The sequence below is a fragment of the Propithecus coquereli genome, unplaced genomic scaffold (assembly GCF_000956105.1).
Source record: "Propithecus coquereli isolate 6110/MARCELLA unplaced genomic scaffold, Pcoq_1.0 Scaffold785, whole genome shotgun sequence".
NCBI lineage: Eukaryota > Metazoa > Chordata > Mammalia > Primates > Indriidae > Propithecus > Propithecus coquereli.
In genome coordinates, this window is record NW_012154007.1 from 1723239 (window position 1) to 1742226 (window position 18988).

The 18988-nt window shown below is 47.4% G+C and overlaps 1 protein-coding gene across 1 annotated transcript in view; it reads right to left on the minus strand.

The window, feature by feature from the left end:
- JAKMIP1 (janus kinase and microtubule interacting protein 1) overlaps nucleotides 1-17341 on the minus strand; it is a 73258-nt gene extending 55917 nt beyond the window's left edge. The window contains exons 1-2 of the mRNA XM_012662842.1: nucleotides 16853-17341; nucleotides 355-564 (exon numbers count right to left, since the gene is read on the minus strand). Coding sequence (XP_012518296.1) covers nucleotides 355-564; nucleotides 16853-16960 — 318 coding nt within the window. The 5' untranslated portion in view covers nucleotides 16961-17341. The remainder of the gene's footprint in view (nucleotides 1-354; nucleotides 565-16852) is intronic.
- Nucleotides 17342-18988: the final 1647 nt, after the last annotated feature.

Sequence of the window (18988 nt, forward strand, 5' to 3'; positions counted from 1 at the left end):
CCCTTGCACTCGCCTTGGCCCTACTCATCTTGCGGGACTCTGACTTCGAATCCCTTCCTTTGCTGAGAGGAGCCCTGTCTGCGCTGCCCCGGGCACCCTGCTCTCATGTCTCCATTTCTGCCTTCTCAGAAGCTCAAGGGCACAGGAGGCAGAGGCAGCGAGTTCTGCACCCTGGCGTTCTCAGTGCCAAGCACTGGCCTGGCACATAGTGACAGTTAGGAAACGGGGAAAGGACAAGGGACAGGGGAGAGGAGGGATGGACAGTGGACAGATGGGTGGAAGAGTGGATGCCGGGCAGGCCAGAGGCTGGAGGAGGGAGGAGAGACGGGAGGCTGTGTGTGCCCCTGCCCTCACCTGTGCGCCCATGAGCTCCGCCATGTCCCCGATCCCGGGCGGCAGCTCCCGCTTAGGGCTGCTGTGGTGCCGCTCGGCCTCCTTGACCTGAACCAGCTGCTCGTCCAAAGCCTCTTTCTGCAGAAGCAGCTTCTGGGTCTGCCCGGCCTGCACGCCAAGTTCCTTCTCCAAGGCCAGAATCACACGGTCTTTCCCTTTGATCTCATCCATCTGAAAAAGAGAAGAAGCCGCCACCAATCACAGGGGCTCGTGGGAAATTCCTCCCCTGCTCCGGGCCTTGGGCCCAGGGAGAGGTCAAAGCAGCTCCCTCGCCCTGGTCAGCTGATAAGGGCAAAGCTGGGATGCAGAGTAACTGCAGCCCGAGACCCAGGCCCTGCTCCCGGGATAGAGTTTGGACGCCTGGCCCCTCCGACTCTGGTGTTGAAATCTGACCTCGGTGTTGGAGGTGAGAGGAGGTGCTTGGGTCACGGGGGATCCCTCATGAATGGCTGGGCGCCCTCCCCAAGGGGTGAGTTCTCTGTTAGTTACTGAGAGATCTGACTGTTACAAAGAGCCTGGCACCTGCTGCCCTCGCTCTTGCTCCTTCTCTCAGCGTGCGATGCCACTTTGATTAGAAGTTCCCTGAGGCCTCACCAGGAGCAGATGCCAGCACCATGCTGCTTCTACATGTGAGCAAAATAAACCTCTTTTCCTTACAAACTACCCAGCTTCGGGCATTCCTTTATGGTAACACCAAATGGACTGAGACATCCCCCCAGACAGAGGAGATAGCCACGGGTTCAAGCATGCATATATTCACCCAACACTTACGCTGACATTTATCTATGCTCATGTTTCTCTCACCTTAATGAAATAAAATAAAATCCTGACCCTCCACCTGCCCTGGCCTCCCCACCTGTTCCCTCCCAGCTCAGTGTCCTCGCAGAGTCAGCTTTTCTCCCCCAAGCCCTGTCTCCCCTAGGCCACCCACCCTCTCCTGTCTGGTCACAGCCCCACCCCACCATCCAGACAGCTCCTGCAAGGCTGCCCGTGCTCCTGGCCACACACCCACGGGGCAGCTTTCTGTCCCCACCCTCAGCTCCTCTCCGGCACCTGATACTGCCCTTCCCCTCTGTAACCTTCCCGGCTACCTCTCCCTGTCTTTGGTGACGTCTCAGTTTCTATCTTCTTTACGGACTGCCATTAAAGCCTGGAGTTTCCAAGGTTTGGGTCTCTTTTCACTCTGCATCCTTTCCCTGGGCAGCCACATCTCCCCCATGGCATTACCCCCATGATATGCAACTGAATTCCAAATGTACGCCCCCAGGCCTGGCTTCTCTCTGGGCTCCAAAGTCACAGAACCAATGGGTTGCTTGGTACCTCTCGTTGATCTCCAAGGGAACTCAGACTCTCCACATACAAACTTGAACTTAATCCCCAGCTCAACCCCAGCCCAGTCTTGTCTAGCCTTCCCCAGGAATGTCAGAGAAGGGATGCAGCCTGAACACAATGGGCCAAGTGACATCGAGAAAGCCACACCAAGAAAAGTGTACAGAGGAAGCTTTGGCCCCAGGTCATCCACTTGGACTTTTTCTGGACGCCCCAGTAAGGGAGGGGTTGAATGGTATCCCCCAAGTCCATCACCTTCCTGGAACTTCAGAATGTGACTCTGTCTGGAGCTAGGGTCATTGCAGATGCAATTAATTAAGATAAAGTCATACTGGAATAGGCTGGGCCCTTATGACTGGTGTCCCTCTAAGAGGAGAAGCGACACACAGGCAGGGGAAAGGTTGCATAAAGACGGAGGCAGAGATTGGAGTGACGCAGCCACGAGCCAGGAACATCAAGGTTTGCTGGCAACCCCAGAAGCCGGAAGGAGCAAGGAAAGATCCTCCTCTAGAGCCTCGGGAGGAAGTGTGGCCATACGCACTCCTTGATATAGAGCTTCTGGCCTTCGGAACTGTAGAAGAATAAATTTCTGTCATTTTAAGCCATAAAATTAGTGGTCACTTGTTAAGGCAGCCATAGGAAACTAAGACAAACGCTCTTCTCAGTCAGTACGCTAACAGAGTGTGTTACATTTAAGTTGATTAACGTCTGTAACTCTTAATCCTAAATCCTGTTGCTCGAATTCAGACACAGATGGCCGCAGCAGAAAAGGGTGGTTAAGAACCTGTTCTGGCAGCAGACAGGAGTGAGGGAATCCCCACCCTCGCTTGCTGTGTGACCTTGGGCAGGTTGGGCCACCTCCCTGACACTTGGAAGACTTTAGAACCAACCCTGTCCAATTGTAAGGGAGCGTCGACCAACCACGGGAAGGGTCTGGCACAGTGCCCGGCGTACTGAGAGCACGCCAGCACGTTCGCTGCCACCTTCGGTCCCTTTAGCTCCTCATTAACACGAGGCTGTCTTATTTTAAAAGCAGACCACTAAAAACTGATTCTAAAAAATCAGCGAGATTAGAAAAGGAGGGAATTGTTACCCCCAAATTCCAGACTGGGAAGTCTTCCTGCCAAGTGCTTCGGTGTCACAGTTCTGATGTGGAATTTCTGTCCCTTGCAATCAAAAGAGCTCTAGTTGACACAGTTCAGAAAGAACAACAAACTTGACACAGCTACCACTTCCCACTTACATGCGAGCCGTGAGCCAGGTACTAGTTTGTATTAATACTTAAGAGCTCTCTGAGGCACCTTCTTTGGAAGACAAAAGGATGCTCTCCACCTGCCGCCCAGGACACTCCGGACCCCAGCAGGTGCCAGTGCAGTTTCTCTGCAAGCAGCCGCGGGATGGGCCCACGGTGCCCCCTGGTGGCGACCCACCGCCACCCACCTGCTCTGGCCAAGCCCCAAGTGTCCAAAGTAGTGCAAACTCCAGAAGGTAGGAGCACCGCCTCGCTGTCGGGAAGAATCCTTAACGATGCTGAAAACACTGTTGCCAATGTAGATGCCACCCCAGAAGCAGTAAGAAAGTTTGTGGAAGGTGTTCATTAATTTAAACCCCTCAGGCGTGCTTCGTTCATTCAGCACGCACTGAGCCGAGCGCCACCAACAGGTGCTGGGAGACAGATCCGGTTCCCTGCCTGGGGGCTTCCATACTGGAGGGAGAGGTAGACAATAAATGCAATAAATAAGCAAATACTACAGAAGCTTCCAGAATGATTACTGCTAGGAGGGAAAAAAAGCACATTAAAGCAAGGGGAGCCAGCAGCAGCAGCTGGGGGTGTTGCAAGCTAACAGCCTGCTCAGCCAGGGCAGGGGGTTCCAGGCTGTCCCCCCCAGCAACCAGCTCTGCCTTCCACCAGTTCCCCAGAAAAAGCAGCACCATGGCAAGCACGGCATCTCCGGGATCCCACATTCCCAACCTAGAAGAGCACCGAGTCCCTGTTATCCTAGTAAAGGAGAGCAGAGGCTTACCCCCCAACCACCATGGAAAAGGTGCCTAGAGAATATTCTCGACGAGCAGCGATGGCATCCACAATGCAGAATACATTCTGGAGCCAACACCATCTAGACAGTTTTATTTCCCCAGAGTCCTGAGGTTCCAGAGGTTAAGAGACTGGCCAAGCTCACACAGCTAACGCCAGGCACTCTCAAGATGTGTTGACTTCAAGTCTGGCTCCCAGGTTGAGCCCTTAGCGATCCTCACTCCCAACCCCCCAGCACCCTGATGAGGTGGTGAATCACTGACACTGAGCTTCCGGAACTGCTCACCCGAGAGTGCAGGACATGCCTCAGTTCCCTCCCAGCACACACCTCCCCTGCTCCCACATTCGCAGTGTCAGCATGTGGCTTAGGAGAGGGATGAAACTGACCTGCTCCACGTTCCAGGGCAGTCACCGACTGGCTTATGCCACCTGCAGCCCCCTGTCCCTAAGAGTAACTGATTCGGGAATGGACACGTGACCCAATCAGAGCCAATGGCCTGAAGAGGGCCTCTAGGCCCTCCTGCTTTTCCTTAGGAGCTAGGAGACTCTGGGCCATTTGGTGTAAGGATGTGGGATCTGGTCTATGGCCAAACCACCCCAATCTCATCTGATCTCAGAAGCTAAGCTAAGCAGGGTCAGGTCTGGCTAGTACTTGGATGGGAGGATGCGGGGTCTGGCACTGTGGTGGCATCTCACCAGCATAGCGTGAGCACCCGCAGCCTGAGAACAACGCAGCATAAGGCAGGACAGAGTCTGAGAAACCCAGATCCTGGGTGACATCATTAGTGCCCCTGGAGCAGTACTGTAGCTAACCCTACGACTTCCAGTTACAAGAGCCAACAGACTCTCATGGTTTAAGCTGCTTTGAGGTGGAATTTTTGTCACTTGCAACCAAAAAAATCCTAATTGACACAGAGTTTTGGAAAAAACAACAAACTTGATGATGGCTATCACTTCTGTCTTACATGCTAGTGTGAGCTAGGTACGATTTGTACTTGAGAGACGCTCTCTCACTCAGTTTTCAAAAGACCCTCAAGGTAGACCCCGTTTATCCTGTGTTACACACAAACTTGAGGCGCAGTGAGGGCAAAGTGTCCATGCTCTAGTTAGCAGTAGAACAAAGACTCAAACTCAGGTAGGCCTCTCCAAGCCCTCACTGTCCCCTCTACCCCATAGAAACAGAGTCTGGTCACTTGTTGGCAGTCGGCTCCACCAGGACATGCATCTCAGTGAAAGCCATCACTTAGCCAGCGGCCAACAAGCCCACTGATGTGTGAACAATTTGGTGAGCCCCACTTCACCACAAAGTTTGGGGAATCAAAGACTGAAGCAGAGGCCATGACCCCAACATCCATTCTCACTCTCCTCCTTGGTACCCATAGTGGGGTACCCCCCAAAATTCATGTTGACCCAGAAAGTCAGAATGTGACCTTGGAAAGAAGGCCTCTGTAGACATAATAAAGATGTAAACTAGGATGATCAGGGTGGGCCCTAAATCCACTGACCAGTGTCCTTAAAAGAAGAGGGCAAGACACAGACATACTGGGAAGAAAGCCTCGTGCAGACGGAGACTGGAGTGATGCAGCCGAAAGCCACGGAAGGCCAAGGACTGCTGGCCACCACCAGAAGCTGGAAGAGTCCAGGAAGGACCCGCCCCTGGAGCCTTCGGAGGGAGCACCAAGCCACTGACACCTGGATTGTGGGCGTCCAGCCTCCAGAACTGTGAGAGAGTACGCTCCCCTTGCTGTAAGCCACCAGTCCATGGTAATCTGTTACGGGGGCCCTGGGAAAGTAGCAGAGCACCACCCAGGGATCTATTAGGCACTGCAGGGCACGCAGCACAAGAGCTACGTTTCCCAGCCCCTCTACAGCCACGTTCCGGCCAAAGAGCGGGGGGTGTATGGGACCTAAAAGAAAAGCACTCCCAGATGAAGACCCCATGCTCTTCTTCCCCGTCCGCCCCTACCAACCTGAGACAAAGATGTGGTGGCTGGAGCTCCATGGGGATGAGGGGCCACATCCCAGAGCCCCCTGAGGGGTGAGCTGGGAGAGGCCTGTGTCCCTCACAACTCTTTGCAGCCCCAAGAACTTGACTGCAACCTCCAGACTCCAGATGAGACAGAACTAAGACTTCCAACCCCCAACCCCTGGGTATTTGGGAGTCTCCATGGCATATAGCCAGACTTGGTCCTAACCGATGTAAGGAAGGAGCCCAGAAACCAGAGTGTCGCCACTCCATGTTGACCATAACCACCTTTTCTTCTTGCCTTTCTTAGGAGGCCCTAATGTGCGAGCACACGTCTGACAGCCTTCTTGCACTTCTAATCCAATCTGGCTGACAAGGAAATGAAACAGGCAGTCCCCCTCCACGCGTCTCCACAGGCAACAGATGTGCCTGAGGAGAGACGAGCGTCGGACGGGACTAGGAGAAACGGGCATTTGCGTTTTCACACCCACAGTAAGTCAAGACCGTGTGCTACCATCTCCAAGGCAGGCGATGAGGACTGCGCAGAATGGCAAAGCTAGGCAGGCCTCCGCCGCCACCCAGCAAGCTGCCCCGGACAGAGAGCTCCAAACACAGCCAAATTCTACTCAAAACAGTCGCCACATAAAGGGCGGCAGTCCCTTAAAGTCTGGGGCCATGAATCACAGACAACTCCCAATTACAGTGAATGATGTCCACCTGTAAGGGGACGCATGGCTGCCATGCCCCAAAAAGGATAGAAGTGTCCTCTCTCTAGAGTGGAAGAACACTGCCACTCTCACTTGAAACAGGGCACTTTCCTCAAAGGAGAAGGAGACGGGCTTCCTGGGACGGGAGCATGTATCCTGACCCTGGGCCCCTTCTGCCGCCACTCCACAGGTCCGGTCAACCTGTGCAGAGTCCCGCCCCTCATGGAGGCTCCGCCTTCCCTCCTCTCTGCTGCTTCGGCTGAGCCCTTCATCTCCTGAGCAGGGACTGACCACGTGGGAGGGATGTCACCTATGCTAGACTCTAGACTGGGAGCTCCCTGAGGATGACAAGGCCAGGGGACGCTGGCCCAGCAGGCATCCAGGGAACATGTGCTGAATGAATGATGCTCTCCATTCATGAGTTTTAAAAACAACCATTATGGTTTTATAAAAGCATAAAATAAAATCCAAAAATATCTGTGCTAGCCCAGGGTCTAGCTCATAGCAGGTGCTCACCAAATGGAGTGCACTAGAAAAAATACAGCCTCTCTTCTATAATTTTCTGGCAAAAAAAAAAAAAAAAAAGGAAACACTCTCCTCTGTCTCCCAGCTGCCACAAGTTAGATGTGAAAGGGCCACAGAGAGAGCAGAAACAAGCCACTGTTCCTCCTACCCAGCTGACAGGAGGCACCACGCTGAGAAAACAGCGCAACCCTGAAGGCTCCGCACACGGCCTTGGCAGTGAACCACCAAACGCACAAACTGAAAACAAACCTCTGCGCCCAGGACGTCCGCCTTCGCCCACTTGGGATCTTAAGGCCCAATATCGCCTGTGGCTTGATATCTCCTGCCTTCTCAAGCTGTTTCCCAACAGCGGCGCTCTTCTAAAGTTTTACCTTCATTATAAAAAGAATACACACTCATTATTAGAAAATGAAAAATACAAGCAAGAATAGAGAAGGAAACAAAGCACTCATGACCTCAACATCCAGAGACAACCTCTGCCAACCCGTCACCTGCTTCCCTTCATCCGGCTTCTCTGCAAGATGGAGTTGTGTGTGCACAGCTGTGCATCCTGTTTCCTCACTTTTCACGTTACAACATGTCCACTTTCCCAAGTCCCTATGGCTTGTCATAAATGCCATTGTCCTGACTTGGGAATGAGAAGCAGCAAATGTGAACGCAGACAGACCAGCAGCAGAACATACACAGTAAGATCCGACTGCTCATAAGATTTGGGGTGTGCTTCTGCATATTCCCTTCGGTGGCATTAGCACATTAAAGGGCAGGACGGCACACAAAGCTGTACTTCCACAGAGACATGGGTTCCCCCCATGCACCACAGTACACAGGCTCTGGGGTTGCACAGTGCAAAATAGACCCAGTCCCTGGCCTCATGGAACTTGCATCCCAGAAGGGGGGACACACAAGCAACAAATTAAGAGACAGACAGGCCAGGCACAGTGGCTCACGCCTGTAATCCTAGCACTTTGGGAGGCCGAGGCAAGTGGATCATTTCAGCTCAGGAGTTCGAGACCAGCCTGAGCAAGAGCAAGACCCCATCTCTACTAAAAATAGAAACAAATTAGCTGGACAACTAAAAATATATGGAAAAAAATTAGCTGGGCATGGTGGCGCATGCCTGTAGTCCCAGCTACCCGGGAGGCTGAGGCAGGAGGATCGCTTGAGCCCAGGAGTTTGAGGTTGCTGTGAGCTAGGCTGATGCCACGGCACTCTAGCCTGGGCAACAGAGTGAGACTCTGTCTCAGAAAAAAAAAAAGAAGAAGAGACAGACAGATAAAAATATCAGATGAGGAGGATTGCTATGGCAAGGATGGGAAAGGGTGGCATGGGATAGTGACTCGGGCTGGTCTACATGGTGCTCAGGCCAAGCCTCCCCGCAAAGAGGACATATGAGTCGGGTCAGCTGTGCAAAGATGGGGCGGGGCTGGGGTCAGAGCGCTCCTGGCCAATGACATGGAAGTACCTGTGCAAAGACCCTGAGGCAGAGAGTGACCTACAGAAGGACCTCATTGTCTTACCCTTTGACACCTGAATTATCTCTGACATTTTTGTGTTAATCTTGGCTAATTTGATAGGCAATGGTAGTATCTTGCTGTTTTAATTTCATGACTGGTGAGGCTGCATTTATTTTTATGTTTAATAAGCATTGCTTTTCTTCTTTGTGAACGGTGCATTCCCATTGTTTAATTATGAATTGAGGTGTTTTCTTGTAAATTTGGTAAACTGTACATTGAGGATATTAACCCTCTGCCACATTGTTTTAGGAATGTTTCCGTTTATATCTGCACTCCTTATTGTTCCAGTTCCCTGCATGGCATCTGTGCATCAAATACTCTGTTGAGGAAACTGGGCGTAGGGGAATATTTGCCTTTATCATTACAACAGAAATTCATCTTCAGATCCCACTGGATGTTGCTTTTAATCCATCATTTGCAATTGAGTTTTTAAAGAGGATCAATGGCCTGAGACAAAGTATAAAATTCCCACTCAACCTTTACCCTGTAAAATAGGAGTATGGGTTGAGTATCCCTTATCCAAAAGGCTGGATATCAGCAGTGTTTCAGGTTTTGGAATTTTTTTGGATTTTGGAATATTTGCATATACATACTGAGATATCTTGGGGATAGGACCCAAGTCTAAACATGAAATTCATTTGTTTCATATACACCTTATACATACAGCCTGAAGGTAATTTTACATTATATTTTTTTATAATTTTGTGCATAACAAAGTTTGCATATACTGAACCATCAGAAAATAAAGGTGTCACTATCTCAGCCACCATGTGGCCAATCTGTGGTTGGGTGGCATCGCCCTAATTCCTGAGTCTGAATGTATGTGCCTCCCGTAGCAATCATTTCTTACACCTAGTGACACATACCAGTAACACAGTGAAAAAACAACGTATGGGCATGCTGTGTGAGGGAATCTGGGTGTGCACGGATCTTTTTCCCTTGGAGACACTAAGTAGACTGTGTGTTGTATGCCTGGATTTTGACCGCAACCTGTCACATGAGGTCAGGTGTGGAATTTTCCACTTGTGCCATCATGTCGACAAGCAGAACGGTATAGATTTTGAAGCATTCAGATTTTGGATCTTTGGATTAAGAGGGCTCTATATATACTTCCACCCTCAGAAAACTCTGTAAGGACAGGGGCAAGCTTTACATATCACTGCCCCATTTTGCAACAATAAATGCAATGGGAAATGTTAATTTTCATCATTATTTGACAAATGGTGTTGAGTCAATCAAGTTGCCACAGGAAAAGCCAGACCAATGGTTGCTAGGCGAAACGGAGGGAAGCAATCCGATTGCCTTTGATCAAGATCACTCAATATCAAGATGTCAGCTTCTTGTTTTGCTTTGAATATTTTAGGGATTGTGAAAGCAGGTTCTCGTTTGAATGTTTTAGGGATTATGAAAACTCTCTCTGTGGAACCAGAAAGAATAATTAAAATGAAATTGTGCTTTATGGCTCACTTACATTGGTGGGACAGAAAAGCAAGTCTGTGACTGAATCAGAGATAGCTTGGGTGCGTAATGCAGAGTTCGGAGTTTGAGAACATGGTTCTAATAAGCACGAGTATCGCTTAACACGGTAACATGCAAATCAGGGCCTGCCTGTGTCTGTGCACACTTCATGCCTCCACCACCTAGGTCAAAATATGAAACATTCTTAACCCTTGGGAAGACTGGCCCCTCCCCCTCCTAATCAACCCCATCCCCAGAGGGGATGGCACCATAGATTAGTTTTACCAACTCCAGTGTCATATAAATGGAATCACATAGCATGCAGGTTTTGTGCTGATCTTCTTTGCTTTTGTTCTGACATTAGGTCTGTGAAATTCATCCATGTTCATGTGTGTGTCAGAAATTTATTCTTTCATATTATTACGTAATATTCCATTGATTGAACACAACTTTATCCATTCTGCTGTTAATGTTTATTGTTTGCACCACATATTTCCTATTCTTTTACTTTAGAGAAAGTGGGTCTTTATATTTAAAGTGCGACTTTTGTATCCAGTCAATTTCTGCTTTTTAACTGGTTTATTCCATTTACGTTCAATGTAGCTATTGCTATGATTTCTTCGATTCTGCCATTTGCCATCTCTTTTCTATTTGTCCCATCTGGTTTTTCTTTCTCTGATCCTTCTTTCCTACCTTCTCTTAGTATAAATAAACGCTTATTTTTAGTATCTCATTTTATTTCCTTTATTAATTAGCTTTTTAGCTGTGCCTCTCCGTGCTACTTTTTAGTCCTTAATTTGCCACAGTCTTCTTGAATTAACAGTGCCATGCATCGTGTCAGGTGAGATTTAAGGACTTTGCAGAGTTCAGTCCATTTCCCACCAACCACACACTCCTTTCCTTTGTAATGTTTTACACACTCACTTCTGCATGTTATAACCCCACAATATAATTATTGTTTTTGCTTCAAAGTCACTTGTGTTTTAAAGAAATTAAGAAAAGGACAGTCTCATACCTTTACTCCCATTTGCCCATTTCTGATGTTCTTCACGTCCTTCCCATAGAAGTAAGTTTCTATTTGGCATCATCTCCCTTCATCTTAGGAACTCCCTTTTAGCATGTTTGGTGGTGCAGGCTTCAGTGAGAAATCACCTTACCTTCCATTTACCTGAAAATGTCTTTCTTTCACCCTTATTTTTCAAAGAATGTTTTTGCTGGATATGGAATTCTGAGCTGACAGACTTTGTTTTATTTTACAGCACTTTCATGCATGAGACAATATGTGAGAGTTCCAGTTGCTCCACATCCTTGTCATTTCTTGGCACTGTTAGCGTTTTAAATGTAGCCATCCTGGTAGTCACACAGGGTTGTCTGTGAGCTTTTCTTCCTCTTAGAAATAGAGGTTATTTTTCAATGCAAATATAAGATCCACCATTAAGTTTTTATCAATGCTATTTAAATAGCCTGTATTTCCAATTTTTGTTATCTTGAACACCTCAAGGCATAATTTATGTATCATAAAATCATCCATTGTTAGTAAATTTGCCAAGTTGTGCTACGTCATTGTAATCTGTTTTAGAACATGTTCACCACCCCACTAAGATCCCTCATGTGCATTTACAGCTAATCCCTGTTCCCATCCCTAGTCCCAGTTAGCCACTAACCTACCTTCTGTCTCTACTTGACTATTCAGGACATTTCATATAAATGGAATCAGAGAATATGAGGGTCTTTTGTGTCTAGCTTCTATCATTCAGAATGTTTTTGAGGCTCATCCATGCTGTAGCGTGTATCAATATTTCATTCCTTCTTATTAATCAATAGCATTCTATTATATGGATATGCCACATTTTATCCATTCACCAACTGATGGATATTTGGGTTGTTTCCACTCACTGATTATGAACAACACTGCTAAGAACATTCATGTGCAAGTGTTTACACAGACACGTGTTTTCATTTCTCTTGGGTGGGTACCCAGGAGTGGAACTGCTGAGCCAGTAGGGAAATTTGAGTTTAACTCTTTAAGAAACTACCAAACCATTTATCAAAGTGGCTACACCATTTTACAATCCCACTGCTCCACATCCTATCCAAGACTTGCTATGGTCTTTTTATTATAGTCATTCCAGTGGATGTGAAATATCTACTTGTAATTTAAATTTGTGGTTTCCTGATGACCAATGAGGTTGAGCACCTTTTCATGTATTTTTCAGTCATTTACTTGTCCTCTTTTCGAAATACCCTTTCAAGGTTTTGCCAATTTTTTGGATTATTTTTATTGTTTTATAGTTTTTATAATCTGCACAACAGGTCTTTGTGGCATACATACTGAATATCTTGTCCCAGTCTGTAGTTTCCCTTATGTCTTTTATTGGTGCCCTTTGATAAATAAAAATTCTTTCATGTCCAATGTACAACCCTTTCTGAATAGTGTATTTATGCAAATAGCTTAAGAAATATTTAGCTGCTCCAAGACCATGAAAATAGTTGTGTTTTCTACTACTAGCTTTATTGTTTTACTTTTTACATTTAGAACTAAGGTCCACTTTGAATTAATCTTTGTGGATGGTATAAGGGTCAATATTCCTGTTTTAATTTTTCTTGCAGACATCCCACTGTTCCAACATTGTTTATTGAAAAATCATCCTCTCCCTAGTAAACCACAGTGGTATCTTTTTCTTAAATCAAGTGGCCACATATGCACAGGTCTGTGTCTGGACCCCTGTCCCGCTGACCTATCATCCTCAGCCTCACTGTCTCCATTACTGCTGCTGTGCAGTAACCCTTCTTACAGGTTGTATAAGATCTCTAATCTTTTTCTTCTTCAAGATTGTGATTCCACGTCCTTTTAATTTTTTTATCAAATTTAGAATCTGCTTCCCAATGTCTACCAAAAAGTCTGGTGGGATTTTAGTCATGGAGTGCACTGAATCTATAGATCAATTATGGAAGAACTTTCATATAGACTAAGTCTTCTAATCATGAAAATAGTATCTCTCTCCATTTATTTAGGTCTCTGATATAGTGTGGGTATTTGCTCCCTTCCCTCCAAAGCTCATGTCAAAATTTGATTCCCAATGTTGGTGGTGGGGCCTGGTGGGAGGTGTCTGGGTCATGGCAGGTGGATCTCTCATGGCCAGTTTGCTGCTGCCCTCGAGGCAGTAAGTAAGTTCTTGCTCTACTAGTGCCTGCAGAGATCTGATTGTTCACAAGAGCCGGGCACCTCCTCCCCCCTCCCTTGCTCCCTTCCTCTCACCACATGACACCTGCTCACCCTTCACCTTCCACCATGAGTAAAAGCTCCCTGAAGCCCTGACCAGAAGCAGATGCCAGCTCCATGTTTCCTATACAGTCTGGAGAACCATAAGCCAAATAAACCTCTTTTCTTTATAAATTACCCAGCCTCAGGTATTTCCTTTATAGCAACGCAAAATGGACTAAGACAGTCTCCTTTATTTTCTCAGCAATGACTTATAGTTTTCAGGGTAGACATCTTACACAACTTGCATTGGTTTATTCCTAGGTATTTGAGTTTTTTGTGCTCTTTTGTAATTGATATTTTTTAAAAGTTTCTTTTCAATTCTTCGCTGCTAGTATATAGAAACTATTTTTGTGTACTTACCTTGTATCTAGAGACTTTGATAAATTCACTATTAATTCTAATACTTTGTAGGCTCTTGCTATGATCTGAATGTGTTCCCCCAAAATTCATTATGTTGAAACTTCATCACCAATGTGACAGTCATAAGAGGGAGGGCCATTAGGAGGTGCTTAAGTCATGAGGAAAGAGCCCTTACGAATGGGATTAATGACCTTATAAAAGAGGTGCGAGGGAGCTGGCTGCATCTTTGCTGTCCTTCTGCCCTTCCCACAACGTGAGGACACAACATGCAAGGCCCTCAACAGACACTGAGCTTGCCAGCCCCTGGACCTTGGACTTCCCAGCCTTCAGAACTGTGAGCAATAAATGTCTATTATTTATAAATTACCCAATCTGTGATATTTTGTTATAGCAGCAGGAATAAACTAAGTCTCTTGGATTTGGGATTTTCTACATCACAATCATAGCATCTACAAATAATGAGTTTTCCTTTTTCTCTAATCTTTAAAACTTTTCTTTTACTGTCTTTTGTATTTGATATCCTAGCCTGTGCAATGCTGAATAGAAGTGGTGATAGTGCACATCTTGTTTTGGTCTTGAACTCAGGTGGGAAATGTTCAATATTTCACCATTATGTACGTTGTTAGTAATAGGGTTTTTTTGTTTTTTTTTTTTTAAGAGACAGGGTCTTGCTCTGTCACCCAGGCAGAGTGCAATGGTATGATCATAGCTCACTGCAGCCTCAAACTTGTGGGATCAAGTGATACTTCTGCCTCAGTCTCCTGGGTAGCTAGGACCACAAGGACATGCCACCATGCCTTGCTTTTTAAATGATTTATAGAGGCAGGGTCTCAACATGTTTCCCAGGCTGGTCTTGAATTCCCAGGCTCAAGTAATCCTCCCATCTTGGCCTCCCAAAGTGCTAGGATTATAGGAATGAGCCACTGAACCCAGCCAGTAATAGGTTTTTGATAGAACCATTTATCAGATTAGGGAAATTCCATTCTACTCCTGGTTTGCTGAGAATTTGTATCATGAAGTTGAATTTTATCAAGTGATCTTTCTGCATCTATTAAGATGATCATATGAATTTTTCTTTTATTGTATTACTATGCTGAATTATAGTCACTGATTTTAGAATATTATGCCAAATTATATTCCTAGAATAAATCCAACTTGGGTATAACTTATTAGTCTTTCTATACACTGCTAGATTTGATCTGTTAATATCTTATTAGTATTCTTATATCTGTTCATAAGAGGTAATACAAAAATTTTCTTTTCTTGTAATATTGGTTTTGGAATCAGAGTTATGCTGGTTTCATAAGTGACTAATGTTTCTGTTTCTCTGTTTTATGGAAGAGTTTGGTTAGAATTAGTTTTATTTCTTCCTTAAGTACTTGAATAGATTTACCTGTGAAGCCATCTAGGTGTGGGCTTTTCTTTATGGGAAAATTATTAATTACATGTTTAATTTCTCTAACAGCTATAGATTACTCACATGCCTATTGCTTGCAGCGTCAGTTTTGATAAGTTGTGCTTATCCAAGCAATATGCTCATTTCCTCCAGGTTTCAAGTTTAGGGACATATGCCGTTCACGATGTTTTTAATGTCAGCAGGAGCCACAGCCTTTCCCCTCTTACACTTTATCAGTGACTTACAGTCCCTTGTTTGCTTTATTAGTATTGCTAGGGTTTATCAATTTATCAATTTTAATTTTCTTTTGAATTTGTTGATTTTCCTTAATCGATTTCTTTCCAATCTTTCTTGCTCTTTATATTTCCTTCATTCTACTTTCCTGGAGTTTAATTTGCCGGTCTCTTTCTTTCTTCTTAAGATGGAAGCTCAGATGTTTCATTTCCAGCATTTCTTCTTTTTGTCTAAAATATGTTTTGCTCTAAGGGCTACTTACAACCCACAAATTTTGAAATGTGTCTATTTTGATAAAAGTGTCATATCCCCTTGAAAAGAGTAGTATTCTGCAGTTGCTGGAACACGGTGTCCTGTCAGTTTAGTTCAAGCTCGTTAATTGTGTTGTTTAAATCTTGTATATCTTTATTCATGTTTTGTCTGCATGTTCTGTTGCTTGCTGACAGGAGTAGGTTTATCCCCAACTATAACTGTGGATTTGTCTATGTTTCCTTTTAGTTTTGGTAATAACTAAACTTCAAAACGAATAAAAGAAAAAATTAATTACATTCCTACTGAATTGACCCCTTGATTAAGAATTGCCCCTATGTGTCTTTAATATTACTTCTTTCCTTAAAGTGTTTGGCACTGATACAGCCAGACCAGCTTGCTTTTGGTTAGTGTTAGTATGGTGCATCTTCCCCTATCCTCTCACGCTCAATCTAAGCTTGTCCTCATAATCGAGATGTATGTCTTGTAAATGTCACCGTTGTTGTCTGACCCAGTCTGAGGATCTTAGCTCACTTCACTTTTCAGCCTCCTGCATCACACAGGTTCAAGGTGTAACAAATCCTTGAGGAGCAGACTGGTTGTGTGCTTGTGGCGGCCTGTCCCTCTAGAGAGCTTCGTCTGCCATGTCCGCTGAGGTGTGGGAGCTGCCACCCGCCTTTCCATCCCTTCTCACTGACCTCGCCTACCACCCCAGCACTCAGTGGATATTCTGCGGAATAAACTAGCCTAGTTTGGGGTTCCTCTGCTTTCCATTCTTCCATGCCAACTCCGAGACAGCAAAAAGCCATCCTCATCTCTCTAACCCCCAATGGAGTCTCTATACTTGGGGACCCCAATCCTCAGCCCACACTAGCAGCAGATGCCCCAGGGGAGAAAGCGGCCGGCAACTCTCAGCCCACCCAAGCCCTTCCCTTGGGAATTTCGCCCACAGCTTCCACAGCTCTCCAGTATCTTTAAAAATATGATCACTTCCAACTTCTGTTTTCCCCCAGTTGTTGAGGCAGGATGGCCGCACTGTCCTGCCCCTACCCACCGCATCTTACCTGCAGGTGAAGTCTGCTCACCGCTGTTTAAATAAAATGAATCATAAATGCCCAGCGGTTAGATATGCCATCACAGTGCTTTCCCACAACACCCCTAGCTATCGTGTACTAACCTCACTTTACGAGTGAGGAAACTGTGCTCTGAGCAGTTTGTGATCTGCCAAGGGTCACACACCAAGAGAGGAGACCTGCAGCCCCAGAGCCTTGCCACACCTACGACGGCAGGGACCTCCAGAAACCCCAGCGTCTCGAACAACGCCCAGAGCACCGTGAGTCCTGAAGACTCCGCTTTTCCCGCTTGCTTGCGAAGGCAAGGTGCGTGCGTGCGAGCGAGCTGGGGCGGGACGCGGCACGTACCAGCCTGCGGATGTCGCGCTCGCACTCGCGCTTGATGCGGTGCACCTCGTCCTGGTGCGCCTGGTAGGCGGCGCGGAGGTCGGCCGCCTTGGTCTTGTCGGCCTGCATGCAGTTGCTGAGCGCCTCCTCCGCCTGCTTGCGCGCCGCCTTGAGCTCCAGGATCTCCTGCTGCAGCCGCAGGCGCTCGCCGTCGAAGGCCCTGCGCGCCTCCTCGCGCGCGTCGGCCAGCAGCGCGGTCTTGACCTTGTCGGCCGCGCCGTCGCGCAGCACGTTGAGTGTGGCCTGCAGCCGCTGCAGCTCGCCCTCCTTGATCTTGGCGGTGCGCGCCGCCTCCTGCTCATGCTGCCGGATGAGCGCCTCGCGCAGCGCCTGCAGTTCCTTGGTCTTCTCCTCGTGCAGCTTGGCCTTGAGCTCTGAGATGTAGGCCGTGTGCCGCCGCTGCTCCTGCTCGCGCTCCAGCTTGGCCTCTTGCAGCCGCTCGCGCAGCTTGCCCACCTGCAGCCAAGCAGCGAGAGAGCCAGTCAGGGTCAGCGTCGGGGCTGGGGAGCCGGCCATTCCCCGGCCGCAGCTTCCCCGCACCCAGGACCCTCCCCTCGGGGGTCCCACCCTCCCATCACTCCCCAGTCCGGGCACCCCACCTGGAATCTTTCCTCCTGGAGGTTGGAAACACCTGAAGATGTTGGAGAGGAGCGTCAAGGCTTTGACACCCCTTCCGATTGTCAGATGTATGAGGAAGGCCAGTGTACCAGTCACAAAACACTCCAGGCAGAGATCATCTCTCATCAAGGCCAAAAAGATTTTAAACCAGAAATATATTTCCAGTGCCCCCACGCACACGAACTCCGGGTTAGAGCAGACGGACTAGGCTTCTGTCTGGGGGTGGGGCGGCGACATCGCTGTGGACCCGTGACCCAGCATGGGCTGCGGGCCTGGTGCATCCCCACATTAACCTCCCACAGTCCCAGGGAGGAGATGGACCCCCACCTCCATTTTGTCACAAGGCAGCCAAGGCTCAAAGACAATCCCAGTGACTCACTGGAATGAGGGGCTGCCAAGCGACAGTGCCAGCTTCACCCCCATCCTGGGGCCAGAGCCTGTGCCCTGCAGATGCCAGGCCAATCGCACCCGAGTCTGCTCCTCTAATCAGCAAACAATCAAAACATTTGTAAACTGTGCCAAGGGAATGTGTTCTTAAAACGCTTTAAAATGCTTTCTTCGTCCTTTTCATTTCAAAAAGCACGCAGTACGCACACTCCACAGGAACCCTTGACAATCCGTCTGTTTGGTACATACTACCAGTCTCTGAAGAACTGAATCGTCTCTGATGCACAAGCTGCTTCCATGGAAAACGGCAACATTTCCCCAGACCACACTGTTTATAGCATACTAACGTGTTAAAATTAATTTTAGGTGAGGAGTTTTACAATGTCACTTGGGTATTGATAAATCCTTACTTACAACTGATAATTGATAAATCCTGTTACTTATAACAGCAGGGAAAGCAGCAAATAAAACCAACCTAGGCAAACACACAAGATCGACATCTCCTTCCATCAAACGTAGCCACGGAACAAGCCAGACAACCAGTCGATGTCTGTCCACCTTGCCATGGGGCAGGACCAGAGTCTTTTCCTAATGGATTTAGGACCGGAAATCCAGAACCCTAAGAATTCAACAGGATCTTCCCAGTTATAGACACAGTGCCTCTGACAAGTCTCCCTCCCAGGAGGCAACCCTGTCCTAACTCCCTGGTGAATGCCGACAGCCACCTGGGGTCAGAGGGGTCAGAGACAGATCCCGAATCGGCTGTGATGAGCTGTGTTTTCCTGCGCTCATTTCCCAGCCTCTACGGTGGTCGATTTTGTGGGTCAACTTGGCTGGGCTATGGTATCCAGTCGTTTGGTCAAACATCAGTCTGGATGTTGCTGTGAAGGTATTTTTTAGATGAGATTAACATTTACATCAGCAGACTTTGAGTAAAGCAGATTGTGCCCATAATCAGCGGAAGGCCTCGAAAGATCGTGATTCCCTGGGAAAGAAGGAGCTCTGCTATCAGACTGCCTTAGGACTCAAGACGCAAGATCGACCCTCGCCTGAGTTTCCAGCCTGCCAGTCTGCCCTGCACATCTCAGGTCT